Source organism: Lepisma saccharinum, chromosome 30, assembly GCF_977018435.1.
Source record: "Lepisma saccharinum chromosome 30, izLepSacc3.1, whole genome shotgun sequence".
Classification (NCBI taxonomy): domain Eukaryota; kingdom Metazoa; phylum Arthropoda; class Insecta; order Zygentoma; family Lepismatidae; genus Lepisma; species Lepisma saccharinum.
The window spans coordinates 32,203,879-32,218,807 of record NC_139258.1 but is presented as its reverse complement, the minus strand read 5'-3'; the positions used below and the strand labels follow the sequence as shown (position 1 = coordinate 32,218,807).

The 14,929-nt window shown below is 37.5% G+C and overlaps 1 protein-coding gene across 1 annotated transcript in view; it reads right to left on the bottom strand.

Moving 5' to 3' along the window:
- The window catches only part of Cep290 (Centrosomal protein 290kDa), a 128,763-nt gene that overhangs the window by 40,543 nt on the left and 73,291 nt on the right, over positions 1–14,929 (bottom strand). The window contains exons 26-29 of the mRNA XM_083115643.1: positions 13,919–14,044; positions 10,430–10,663; positions 7,218–7,390; positions 568–786 (exon numbers count right to left, since the gene is read on the bottom strand). Of these exons, the coding sequence (XP_082971769.1) occupies positions 568–786; positions 7,218–7,390; positions 10,430–10,663; positions 13,919–14,044 (752 nt within the window). The remainder of the gene's footprint in view (positions 1–567; positions 787–7,217; positions 7,391–10,429; positions 10,664–13,918; positions 14,045–14,929) is intronic.

The window sequence follows — 14,929 nt, the reverse complement described above, 5'->3', positions numbered from 1 at the left end:
TAAATTATGTATGTCGCGGTCATTAAATTAATTTAAAATATAAAATTTAGAAATATCATACGAATACTACAGTTTCTTTTTCTATATCTTCTAAAACATCTCTTGAAGTGCTAATGACTGCTACTGACGCCATCTCTTAATACACACTCCATACTATTTTTGATGATGCAGATATTTATATCATACATGCTAAAATGTACATTCCACCCCCGGCCAAAGCATTAAAACTTAGGATCTGTTGACATTTGATGCAGATGCGGAAGGAATGTGGGTAATGACATCAAAGTCAGAGATTTCTGTCAAACGAGAGGCTGCAACAGGGGCAGGGAAGGTACAGATAAAGAAGGCTCCCTATGAAAGAACTTTCTAAAGTCTAGAGAATCTTCTAAACACTTGTCACTGCTTAGACTTCTGCTCATAAACAAGATGAACGAACGAAGTTGTGAACAAATTAATATATTCTGCCTACATTTTCACTCTTCACCTCAAACAAATGGGGCCTGAGCCCCCTCTGGCCCAGGCCTGATGGGTTAATGTTATTATTAGTATCATTTATATTTTAAGTACCTTTGTAGTTGCTCTTTGACTTGTCGTAATCTGTCTTCAGCTGACCTTCCCCTCTCTGCTTCCACATGACATGACTGCAGCTGATTTGAAAGGTTACCAATCGATGTATTCAGATGGGCGACTTCATCTTCCAGCTCATGGATTTGAGTTAGATGCTGACTTACGAGGGAGCCTGTGGAAGCAACATCTGCTGAAGGATACTGGAAGTTGTTTTTCAACCTTAAACGAGAATTAAAACATATGTTTAGTCACCAAATATTCACGGACCACAGAGCAACATTCCACATTTGATTACCCTGATTTCTCTATTCATAAAAACATGAAAATGTAATGAAATTACTCTCTTTTAATAGGCAGATTGATGGGGCAATCAAAAAATTATGTCATGTGAAACTCCGATTTGCCACATCTTTAGAAAAGTTTGAATCTTCATATTTACTAGTTTATGAGATATTGACAGACAGGCTGATTGAGTTAATATATATTGTGTTAATCTAATATTCTGTGGATCATGAGTTCACTACAATTTATATTCTTAGCTCTGGTGGCTTTTTGTTTGTTTGACTTTATTTTGAAGTCCACTTCATGCACAGAAAGGCTAATCAGTATGATTGATTTGATTTAGTTTAGGTTACTTCCCTTTCCTGACACTTTTGGCTAATGGCAAAGATGAGGATGAATGGTGATTAAGATAAGATGGATGAGGGACAATAACAAACATGTTCGTCTTAAAGGTTTGCATAACCACTTTTTATAGATGCAAAATAATCTAACACGGTTATTTATAGTGGTTTTTATTTTATTTTATCTGTGAAGTTTCGTTCTATTTTCCCAGTCAAGCTACACTAAGATATACATACAACAACAATACAAGGATAAAGTATATAAAAGAGGAAATGGACAATGGAAAGATTAACTACTTGGATAGTTTGGAAAGGGAAGTAAAAGGGATAGGACTTGAAACCGGGGTGTACCATAAAAAGTTCTCTGGGAGAATTTTGTATGGAGAGCAATGATATTATGGAACAACAAAGCAAGCTATGACAGAGAAATGAAGTGGGTAATAGAGGCCGCACAGGAAAATAGATACAAAGCAGGGGATATAATTCACATCATAAGAAGAACAGAGAAGAAAATGAAAAAAAAGAGAAACACTAAGGAAAAAAAGAAGAAAATAAGGAATCACAGGAAGAGAAAAAGTATGTGAGTGTGCCATTCAGAAGAAAGATGTAGAAAAAGATAAGAAACATCTATGCAAAGTATGGACTAAGAGCAGCCTTCAAGCCACCAAAGAGCATCGAGAAATGGTTTAATGAATGCAAAGGAGAGACAGGGAGAAGCACCAATGAGAGAATTAAAGAACATAGGAGAGACATTTAAGAGGAAGATCCTAGTCCAGCATTGAGTGAGCATATGTTGACATATGGGCACAAGATTAAGAAAGTACAAATAAAGGAGAAGAGGGAAAATTAAATAGAGAGAAACGTGGATGAAACAAAGCACATATGCATAAACAGGGGAGAGAAAATGAACAAAAACGAAGGGAAAATTTGAATGAAATGGGTGGAACTGATAAAAAAGCATGTGGAAAGTAAGTTGGTTAAGTTTCCTAGGCCACCTTCAATTTTCTGCACAAAAATGGAATATTTCAACTTGCCAGATAAGTTAAAGGAGAAAGGGAATGTCAGTGCCACCAGGAGAAGGGGAGGGAAGACAAGAAGAGTAGGTTACAGGATGGAGGGGAGGGGGAGAAACAGCCAGCTATGACACCTGCAAGGAAAAACCAATTTACCTAGGAGGAAATAAGGAGAGACAGTTATTCATTCCTTAGAAGTGTAAAGTGATTAGCCATGTAAGGTTGTGTTATTAAATGTTAGTGTAGCTTGAAAAAGTTCTGGGAAACCAGAACGAAACGTTGCAGATAAAATACATAAAAACTACTAAAAATAACCGTGTTAGATTATTTTGCATCAATAACAAACATATAGACACAGCACGAGCCCCATGGATGATTATACTGGCAGTGAGTCTAGATGTCAAGAGCCTCTAGTCTGCCAAATGCAGTCCATGTTGACTGCATGGAATGAAGTTTGACATTTGGGTGTCTCCGTAAAGGGTCACCCCTTACACCCTGAAAGGCTAATTTGGACTGGACCTATAGTTTAAAGTGGGATATGAACTGCAGAGCATTCCCTGACATTCGCTACAAGACTCGGCGGCAAGCAGCCCGGTGTCAGCGCTTGTCTTTCCTGGTGAACGGAGTCCGCGACAGTCACACGCTACAGTCTGTTTTTTTCACTCTCCCTGCCTTCGCTCTCTTTCCCTTTCTGTTGACGTTGCAGACTGACGCCAGTATGATCCTCCCTCGGAAGTTGTGTTGTGTCGTGTCCTTGTGTTGAAGATTGTGGCTTAATATGGCACCACAAAAGTTTACATTACAACAAAGGATTTATCTTGTCAAGTGTTACTTTGGAAAGAGGAATTGTGGAGAAGTGCGACGACGTTTTGCAAAGAAATTTCCTGGTGTTCCTGTTCCACATAGGACCACTTTAGAGTAACGGTCAGTTCTGAATAAAAGTGGAAACAAAAATGGGGAAATAAAGTATACAAAGACAATCCGCACACCATCCGCGAGTTGGAAGAGAGTATTGTACGAGAAATCGGGAGAATTACAGTAGACGAACTTGCACATGTAACTGACAATTTCCTTCGGAGATGCCAGGCATGAGTTGCAGCAGAGGGACATTATTTTCAACACCTTTTGTAGTCAAGGTTAGTACAAAATATGAAAACTGTAATTTTAATAGCCGACTCTAGAGACTGTCACGGATCCGTTCACCGGGAAAGACAAGCGCTGATCCTGGGCCGCTTGCCGCTGAGTCTCGTAGCGAATGTCAGGGAATGCTCTGTACTATGTGCCTCCACCAGTTATTGAACCCAAGGCACCTTGATTACAATTCTGGTAGCTGGTGAAATACTGATATTTATTCTACTGTATTGGAGAATTATTGCTATTAATGATCCTCTACAGGCTACAGCATGGGGAAACATTATGAAATTTATCTCAAGACAGCTATCAGCAACTTCAATATAACATGGCTAATCATTCATGAGCCACTGAAAATATTCCCATGAGCTACTGGTAGTTTGCAATCAATAATTTGGTGGTCTCTTATTAAGTTGATTGGTTGATTGCAAAAAATTGCAAAAAGTGCCTTCTCAACTTTGAACTAGGCAGTCTCACTAATAAAAAGAAACTATTCCACACATCTTACAAAGATGTCAAACAACATTAAGTAACTGCAAGAATGCAGACATCGTTATTTTGGGCATGTTTGAGGAGCACTAAGAGAAAAGGGGAGGTGCTTGTAGGGTTTAAACCTTTCCTGATGAGAAACGAGCATAGCCCATCGTTCCCTATAAAATTCTATTGTAAATGAACAACTCACTATAGCTATCCGATTATAATCAGACTGTCTCTCTTGTGCATGCAGGTTGTAACCACTTCTTTCAGATTCCAACCACTAGATATCATGTTTTCCTCGTTCCTGAATTTTACTTGGATCATGTCGAATTAAGTGGCACTTTTGTTTATACTTTTGAAAATAACATTGGATAACTTACATGCACATTCATGTACATGACCCCATATTAATTTCTGCAAAAACATCTGCCAGAACATGACACTGAATTTGGCTGTGCTACGAGAAATGATGGTCTCCACACCGATTCTGAATTCTTTAAGTAAGATGTACAGTTGATGTCAAGCATTTAACCCTTAAAGGATGGGCCATGACAAGGGTGTCACAGCAGGTATTTCCCTTAAGGACAGCTTGTTACACCGGTGTCACAAGCAGCTTTTTCTCATAGTATGTTACTTTCTTAATATACTGTAACTTGGATAATGATCGGAGATACGTGTTTTGAGTTCTGCATGAGTGTAGAGGTATGTAATTGACAATTAGTAAAGTTTAATTTCATTGTTACTATTTGGGGGGGGGGGGGGTGAAAAATTGTGATTTGTTTTGTTCCGAAAACATCGCTTCTTTCTCAATTTTGGTGTTTCAAAACACGCTTTTGGCAATAGAAGTACAACCTTCCGACATTCCTGGTGCCAAAAGCATAGGTGGTGGTGGCGGGAGGGGGAAGGGGGAGGCAGCAGGGAAAGAAGTCAAAAGTCTCCACCCTCCAACAAAAGGTTGGAAAACAGCTAACTGCTCCTTGCTGTTTCACAAAACTGCACCGTAGGATTACAAGGAAGTGTTGTTGAATGATTTGCCTTGTTTCTGTTGGTCATGCTATATTTAACCCCTTGCATCACATGTTTACTTAGGTAAGATGCCACAGAGGGTATGACAGACTAACAAAGCGAGTTGGACAAATTGAAGTTATTCAAGTTTCAACTTTCGGTCAGTGTGTATGTTCCCCAGCATGTGGCATGTGACCAGCCGCAAGCTGTGGCATTGAGATTTTTTCTCCTCCAACAAGAGTAAAGGTCGTATAAGATGGTAGGTATCTTTTGGAGATTCACGTCCTGGTATAGCCTGCGTGGGAGCACAATGAATTTCAATTTTCGTGCAATAAAATAGTTACTTCATTTTTTTTCATCTTCTAACTGATTACGGAAAATCATTTTTTCCCATCAGGATTATAGCCCAAGGTATACTGAACAAAACGAGATATCACTTGTACCTCTAACGTTCTTAATTCCGGAAAAATAAAATATAATTTAGAAGCATGCAGAATTTCAAATTTCCCGCTGAAAACATGCTCGGCATTTGTGCATTGAAAAAAAATTTCTCCGAAAGTACTAGCAATAAGTGAGTAAATTTTTTTACATCAATGGCAAACATACCAGGCTTTACGCGGGTACCTTTTGGAGATTTACGTCCTGGCGTGGCCTGCGTAAGGATCCGATGAATTTCAAATTTCATGTAAAAAAATAGTTACTTTCCCTTTTTTTTCTTCTTGTTCTAACTGACTGCGGAATTTTTTTTCCCATCAGGATTATAGCGCAAAGCATACTGAACAAAACAATGTATCATTTGTACCTCTAACATTCTTAGTCCCGGAAATATAAAATTTCATTAAGCAACATGCATAATTTCAATTTTCCCGCTGAAAACACACTCGGCGTTAGTGCAAATACCTGGAAAATCAGCCTCAGCGTCTATAGGTTAACCAAAACCATCGTAGTGTAAAAATAAGGGGGGACACCAACTTTGTGACCACTCTGTACAATAGGTGTTATTCAAGTCTCTAAGGACATATACGAGGGGTGTCCCATAAGTAGCCTAGCCTAGAAGGGAACAGGATGGGACCACAACAGCAACCTATTTTTCTATGTAGTCTCCCTGCAGGTCCACACACTTTTGCCAACGCTTCTGAAGTGCTTTTATCCCTGTCTCATAAAAGCTTTCCTCAAGGCTTGCAAAATAATCACCCACAGCACTGATGACGTCATCATCACACTGATAATGCACACCCCCTAAAGCTTTTTTAAATTAGGGAAGAGATGAAAGTCTGATGGAGCAAGATCAGGTGAATAAGGGGGATGTTCCAATAATTCGAACCCACAATGGTTGCTATCGCAACAAGCGATGTATAAACACGTGCATTATCCTGGTGCACAATCACCCCTTTAGAGAGCTTTCCCTGTCGCTTAGTCTTCAAAACACCTAATAATTGCCTCACGAGGGAAGCATAATGCTCTTCGGTCATGGTGTTTCTCTTTCGGAGATGATCAACCAACAAGACACCCTTAGAGTCTCAGAAGACTGTCATCATCACTTTGCCAGCAGAGGGAGCGGACTTTGCCTTCTTTGTGGTTGGGGAGCCGGGGTGTTTGCACTGTTTTAATGTTTTAATGTTTTGTCAACAGTCACAAGTCGTTCAACAAACCCGTCTGGATCAGCCTGGAGCAGCTCAAGATTTCGTTCCGAGATCATGCGTCTTGTCAACTTTTGTTCACTTGTTAGAAATTTTGGAACCCAACGCAGAAACCTTTTTCATCCCCGACTGGTCACGCACAATGCGATCCACAGTTGATTTGGACATTTTCAGTTCCTCTGCAATATATCGCACAGTCACACGTGTCTGCAAGAATAATCTTGTGCACTTTCTCTACATTTTCTTGTCACCATCTCTACTGGCCTGCCTGGACGAGGGCCATCTTCCACACTCACTCTCCCCCACTTAAGTTCGGCTACCCATCTCTTCACTGTGGCAGAGGATGGAGCATCCTCTCCCAATGTTGTCACCATATCCTCATTGATTTCATTGGGACTCAATCTCTTTTTCAACAGATACTTGATCACTGCTTGTATCTCTTCTCTCTTCATTTTTCTGACGTTACGCACTTAGCACACTTCTAGCTCATGCAAAGACGAATAGGATGGCTAGAACTGGACACTGCTTTTCTTATACACTTACAAAGAATTGCTATTTCAAATCCCAAAATTATTTTCAGATTGAACTATGGGAACTCTATCAGGCTCACTACTTATGGGACACCCCTCGTATCAACAAATAAACAAGTATGAGGTGATGATGAAATTTTTTATAATCTATTTCTTTTGCACAATATTAAGCTATTATGAAGTTACAGATTCACACTTTGTGTAAACACATTTAATTATATTCTCACTTACCTATTATATGCATCCTGTTGATTATTGAGACTGTTATGAAGCTCACGAATCTCCTCTTGAAATTTGAAAGCAGCTTTGCTATGTTCATCACGTTCTTCTTTCAACATCAACTGATATCTGGATATGGTGTCTTCTTTTTGACCAATTATATCTTTCAAACTCTGAATGGTACCCTGCAAGTTATTGGTTCTTAGTTTAAGTACAAGTAAATGTATTATGCATATTTGTATGAGAGAGAGAGATAAAACTATATTTGAAGTGGTGATTTTGTAGATCTAGATAATCCTTTTATAGATACATACCTCAAATGGGCATGCATATTTTTGCAACACTTCAAGAAACATGCAGAAGCAAAACAAAACATGGTTTTAATGCAAGGACAATCAACAGAACTTTTCCAATAGAAATACCAAGTGTTTTGGTTTTTCTTTGGTGATAAGCAACACTATGCCTTACCAACACCTTTTTCCATACATAAGAGTGAAAATCATATTCTCCTCCAATTGGATAAATATCACATGAGTCAAATGAAAACCTAATTATTATTATTATTTACTAACTAGTAGGGTTCTGCATGAAGGGATGCTCATGTTTGCTGAAATATAGGATAGACCCATTGCTGGTCCACATATATTTTCAAGTCTGAGTTAGTACCTGAATACATCAAGAAGAAGAATATTTGGAATCTATGTGCAATCACTTATGAGCCACCGTGAAGGTCTTTCCACCCATCTGCAGGTGAACTGATGCCATTGTTGAACTTCCTCCTCTATTTGTAAACTTGCTGCTGTGGTAAGTATGCATAGAGACATTGAATGTTTATTTACTGTAGAATGTCTATTTAGGCTTCCAGGGGGCAAAAAACAACTGCTCTTTGCTGGAGCATGTGTATGAAGGAGGCACCATCTTTAAAATGACAAAAATGCTGTTGTGAAGCTCACTTGATCAGTGTTGCAGCCTTGATGTAGTTTTGTAAATAACAGTTGATACCTCATGTAAATTTGAGCTGTTTACAGTCTGTCCTGCAATTTGTGTGGGACTTTTAAGGTTTTCTAACTCTTCCTTATACTCGTATGCATGAAAATATGTAACTCATATCCATGACAAAGAATAAGGCAGCTGATTTCTATTGATTTGTCTGAGTTTGTTTTTAAGTCCACTGTATGCACAGGAATTCACTTTATGCACTGTGTGCCTCCACCGGGTATCAAACCTGGGACCCCCTCAATTACAAGGAGATGGCATTACCAGTACACCATCGAGGAGGCACAGTCAATGACAGTCCCTTGATAATGGTGGAGATTCTAATGAGAATAGCATACAGTGTAAGGATTCTAACTATAATAAAAATACAGTGTAAGGATTCTAACTATAATAAACTTATGACTGTAGAAAACTTCTTATGTCACATGCTGGTAACATATTTGTTAAAACACTAAAATAACACACAAACAGCACGATAAAAAACACTTCGGAGTTCTTCCAAGCTTTTGACTCCTTCACGGAGTCATCTTCAGGGCTGGTCAAGAAAAGACAGAGTAGACGCGGTTGTCGTTACACTGGCGTTACTTCATGTGTCCGTCAGCAGATGTCGTTGTGGTCTTGCAGTGTTGGTAAGTCATGGTGGGTTTGGAATGCTGGTTGGGGGAGATGGATTTTTGAGTTTTACTGTGTTGTATCAAGAAGAATAAAGATTTCCACATAAATTGTGATTGAGATTATTTGTGTTTTTGATCATGTGTGCCCCTTCCTTAATGTCACGTTCTATTTTTCCTTTCGCATCTGCAATAAAGGAAACGCAATCCTGTGGAAGTTGATGGTTGGTTTCTAAGGCATGTTTGGATAAACCAGAAGAACTTTCTTTCCTGCGTATGTACCCTAGGTGGTCGGCAAAACGGTTTTTGATGGGTCTTTTGAATTGTCCTATGTCTGTGCCTTAGAAACCAACCATCAACTTCCACAGGATTGCGTTTCCTTTATTGCAGATGCGAAAGGAAAAATAGAACGGGACGTTAAGGAAGGGGTACACATGATCAAAAACACAAATAACCTCAATGACAATTTATGTGGAAATCTTTATTCTTCTTGGTACAACACAGTAAAACTCAAAATTCCATCTCCCCCAACCAGCATTCCAAACCCACCATGACTTACCAACACTGCAAGACCGTAATGACATCTGCCGACGGACACATGAAGTAACTCCAGTGTAACGACAACCGCGTCTACTCCGTCTTTCCTCGACCAGCCCTGAAGATGACTCCGTGAAGGAGTCAAAAGCTTGGAAGAACTCCGAAGTGTTTTTTATCATGCCGTTTGTGTGTTATTTTAGTGTTTTAACAAATATAATAAACTTGTGATAAGTGTGTGTCCCTTTCCTTAACACTAGCATCGCCGACTTGTAATCAAGTGGTCCCGGGTTCGATACCCGGTGGAGGCACAAGTGGTTCGGATTCCACTTTAAACTGTAGGTCCAGTCCTGATTAGCCTTACTGTGCATAAAGTGGACTTAAAACACCAACCAACTCAACCTTTCCTTAACAGTCTACTGGAACTTACTTTGTGGCTACCCCTCACACATATTTATTTATATTAAAATATTATTAGAAGCATGAGTAGACAAAACTAAAAATAATTGAGATGCCAGTCCCTCTTTGTCAAGAGCCAGCTTTTATTCTTTTTTTCATAAATAAAGGCTAATAAAGCAATGAATTGAACTAAGACAAGCTATGAAGTGTCATATTGAAACATTAAATTTATTAATTAATACAAGATTGGATTAATAGTAATTACTTCTTGTACAAGAGTAGTCTTCCTAAAGAGGACTCAACTGGTAACAGCAATACATTCTAATTAAAATTCGGCTGGTAATAGTGCAAACATTTATAATGGCATATTTATTATTCTGATTTAATGATATATGTGATACAGATAATACACAAACATTAAAAAAACACATACTGTATTCATTATTCATTCTTCTTTTCTTTAAATGGTAATGGAAATTTCTGTAAGTGAACTCGAAATGTTATAAAGAAAATAGAACTGAGTTAAAAAAATTCAGGCACCATGGCAACTGGACACACTGTATTTTTCTCCCCCTGACTAAAAGCATGTACCTTTCCTTACCTATTTTTCTCAAATTCCATGTTTTGAAAGTATAATATTCTTTAAAAAGACAGGAAATAAAAAAAAAAATAGTGCAAATATACCTTTAAAGCTAATTTTGATTCCAGATCTTCAGCACTTTCCTTTTCTCTAATCAGCCTTTCAACTGTCGTTGGTATCTGTATTCGAAGCTCTGACAAAACCCTTTCCTTGGCTTGAAGAGAGCGCTCCTTGTCCTCCAACTGCTCACTTAAGGCACTTACTCTTCCCTTCAATTGGCTCAACTCAGCTTCATACTGAATCAACTTCTGAGAATTACTGCTAACTAGCTCAAGGGCCTGGAAGCAGAAAACAGAAAGATGCACAATTGATGTTAACTAGCTCAAGGGTCTGGAAGCAGAAAACAGAAAGATGCACAATTGATGTTAACTAGCTCAAGGGCCTGGAAGCAGAAAACAGAAAGATGCACAATTGATGTTAACTAGCTCAAGGGCCTGGAAGCAGAAAACAGAAAGATGCACAATTGATGTTAACTAGCTCAAGGGTGTGGAAGCAGAAAACAGAAAGATGCACAATTGATGTTAACATATATTCAAACTTCACATCACTAGAACTGAGCTGATATGTATGTCAGCATCAGCAAATGCCAGTGCTATCGGTAGCAGAATTTAAACAGTGACACAAACCAATACTTTCCCAAGTCAGGGTACATCAGAAGATCTGCAAAATGTCAAGCAACAGTTTGCAAAATTCAAAATTTTTATTTGCTTTGTACCAGTATTATATGAAAAAATGAATTCTGTGATTGAATTATGTTTATTTTAATACTCTTATGTAAATATTTGAATATTACAAAATAATACAATAAATGTTACTATGAAAGGGTTTCTTTATTATTATTATTATTGTTTTCTTTCATCCTGGTTCCGAAGAACTTTCTCAGCTATTTACTTCCTCTCTATCTATCTGTATATTATATGGCTAGTCACTCTACGCTAATAATATATGTGTATGGAAATTAAGGATGGGATAGATTAATCCGTAGCCTATCAGCATCGGCCAATATAGGTATATTGGTGTATAGGTAAAACTACAGATTATTTTACTGATCCGATTTATCTATGTGCTTTGCACCATGCCATGAAGGCGTATAGGGAGTGTCGGGTTACGGCCCCACACTGTCTTATCTCGGCCAAGCTGGAGGTGATGTGATCAGCACCATGCCCCTCGCTGCCTTTACCCCCCATTTCCTCCAGGTACCCACTTTATACGATGCTGGGTAGGTGCTTGAGCAGGTTGAAAAAAGTGCCGGTTGTCCCCCGCCGGGGATCGAACCTGGGCCTCTCGCATGGTAGTCAGACACCCTAACGATTGAGCTACCATGGCTTCAATTTATTTATAAATATCTTATAATTTAGTGCAAAATTATTCCATTTCGTTATAATTTTTATGGATAATCTCAATGCCATATTTTAAAAAAAAGTGATTGTCTAAATATTGAACTCCTTTCGCACTGCAGTCACCACAAAACACACATTTATTAAGGAGGTCAATGATCCATTCAGGTTCTTCCAAGGACCATTTGTAATTTTATATCGGATCGGTAGAATACCAGGTATCGGTATTGGTAAATTTTATATTGGCACTTTATCAGTATCGGCCAAAATATCACATCGGCCCACCCCTAATGGAAATATATCTTGGTAATGTAAGCTTGAAAAAGTTCTGAAGAACAAAGACAAAACATCAGCACAAGAATAAAAGAAAAACACTTTGCAAGTAACATTTACACAATGGTGGTTAGGTAAACTTTCACGAAGAACATTGTAATTCTCTAATAGTTTTAAAGCAAAGCTCTAGTAAATTATCAGCATTGTTATGAGTATCAACAGCTCAGCCCTATAAAATTATTGTACCTAATTTCATTTGAGTTGAATCATAAAATTGTGGACAAGATGATTTGTTTATCATTACTACAGCTAGGACTTTTATGACCTAAAAATCACCAAAATATGCAAAATAAAATATGCTCCTACGACTTAAAATTTTACAAAATATGCACTATAATTTGAAAAATATGCCCTTAATAACTGGACTGTTTCAAACATCAATATCTAAATGCTGGGATATTTTCACATACATACTATTTTTAGTTCACTTTATGGGCCCTGAGTTGCAATGCACAATGAATACTTTCTCTAAATTTTCAAATAAAAATGAAAAAAAATAATTTCTACAGTCCAAAAAAAAACAACTATCTAGTACACATGGGATTAAGAATGAATCCACTTCGAAAATAACTGTATATTTCTTGAAAATGCAAAAATATGCTGAATATGACCGAAAATCCATCAAAATATGCTATATCATGGAAAAATGGCCAAATATGCCAAAATATGCCCTTAAAAAGTGCCTTAACTTAATTAGTTTCTTCATAATATAAATTTCTATATGTTTGGGGAACACATCACCCTTACCGAAAAAAAAAATATGCTAATGTATATCCTATCCCTAATCAATACAGCTCACAATACAGTTGCTATCTTATAGGGATGGATCAGATAAATTGGGGCTCTATCAATATTGGACAATATAGGCATATAGGTCCTGACAAACTTAAAAGAGGCTTGCACCATATCTTCCTCCTAATCTTGACCAGGTATTTGAATCTGAATCCAAATTATCGAAATCCAAAATTATCCGAATCTGTATCCTATTGGATTTAAACCTCAAACTGAATCCTGGAATTGAATTCTGGACCTGAATTCTTGCTTTCAATCTCGAATCTCAAATTCATGATTCAAATCTCAAAGTCCAAATACAGGATTTGAATCTCAAAATCGAATCTTGAATCCCAAATCCTGGAATCATACTCGATCCGTCACGATTCAATATTTGAATCTTCAAAGCATTCCCTAGTAAACATACATGTTAGGACTGGCAACACTGAAGGGTCATGTGCCTCGTCAAAATTGTGAAGAAGATAAGGTCCGACTTTCTTTAAGTTTGTCCAGAACTCTACGTACAGAAGTATTAAGAAAACTGACATTAACTTCAACCAATCCATTATTTAGATCAGTCTAGCCTGTAACTGAGCACAAAATTATACCAATTTCTTACTGCTTTTATGTATAAACAAATCAGGTTCCATTCAAAAGTAGGGCTGAGCTGGTACTGATGTATCACTATCGGAAAGTACTGGTTGGATTTTATTTACGTACTTTTCCAGCATTTTGGTTTTTCACGGGGTCCACAAAAATGCAACACAACATTTTCCTGGAGTCTAATTACCCTGGAAATTATGCTAAATTAAAAGTTTCCATTTATTTTGCACCAAAATTGTGTAAGAAACTGTATTCTGCATTGACATAACAAGTACTTTCATATTCTGGTGTAGATCTTGAATATTATGAAGCAAAACTCTGGTAACTGGAATCATTGGAGTAGAATTCTCACACACAAACATTAATCAATATTTAGAACAACTTTTAATTGTTTCAATTTTCAAGCATTTGTATCGGTAAGAGTATTTGGTATCGGCTTAGTCCTATTTAAAAGCCCAATCTTATAGATCGATATTAATGATTACAAACCTGCTTCAGCTGTTCAGATTCAGGTAACTTTTCTTCCGACATCTGCCTCTGGTATAGATGCTTCGTTTCATCTTTGGGGCTTTTCTGTTTCTCAGTTTCATCTGTCAACTGTTTTTGAAGTTCCACCTGTAACAAGTTAAATTTTAAAATCAAGGAACTTTACATCTTTCTGTTTACAGCAACCATCTATGATGTGAATTTTCTTTTAAAGCCTTCTTCTCATCGTCCTTTAAACCTAGTCTCTTCATATTTAAGTAACACTGAGATTACAAACTTCAAGTCCAGGTATACCATACAAGCACACACTACCCATGAATTAACAAAATAAATCTTGAATCACATTTATCATTTCCCATGTTATATGTGAGATATTGTAACAAGTAAATTTGCAATGGGCTGACTCTCCACTTTAATAATTTCTGGGAGCTTTCTCAGTGGTCGTGTCTCTTGTCAAGCAATACAGCAGACGTGGAAATCAGGGCGAAGACAGAGTAGAAGTTCATGTTTTGTTTTAAATCTATCTTACATAGATAAAGGCTAATCAGGACAGGACCTACAGCTTAACACTCACATTACGAACACTTGATAACACCTATAATTACTAACAATGGTCAACTTTTCTGTATGCTTGTGACGTAAGGATACAGTTATATTTCTACAATTTTTATGCATTTCATATATTTTTATAGTGTTCTTATTTTAATTATACAAATGGTAGAATGTTGGAAATTAGGAATTAGAAAAATAATTTAATAAAATTTGTGCATTACTTTACTTCTGATGTGCATCCTCTTAATTTTCGCAATGAGTAGACAACTCCCCACAATTTTTTGTAATGTGTTAGCAAGATATATTATCCCCTTTTATGCATCAGTATTTTGAAGAAACTGGCCAGTTCTTAAGATGCAAACTTGACAGAGAACAGGCGAGCTACATTATCCGACGTATCAACTCTACATTTTTTTGCTGTAAATGCTCAATGTTTACAAACGTCCCCACTTGTCCACATCA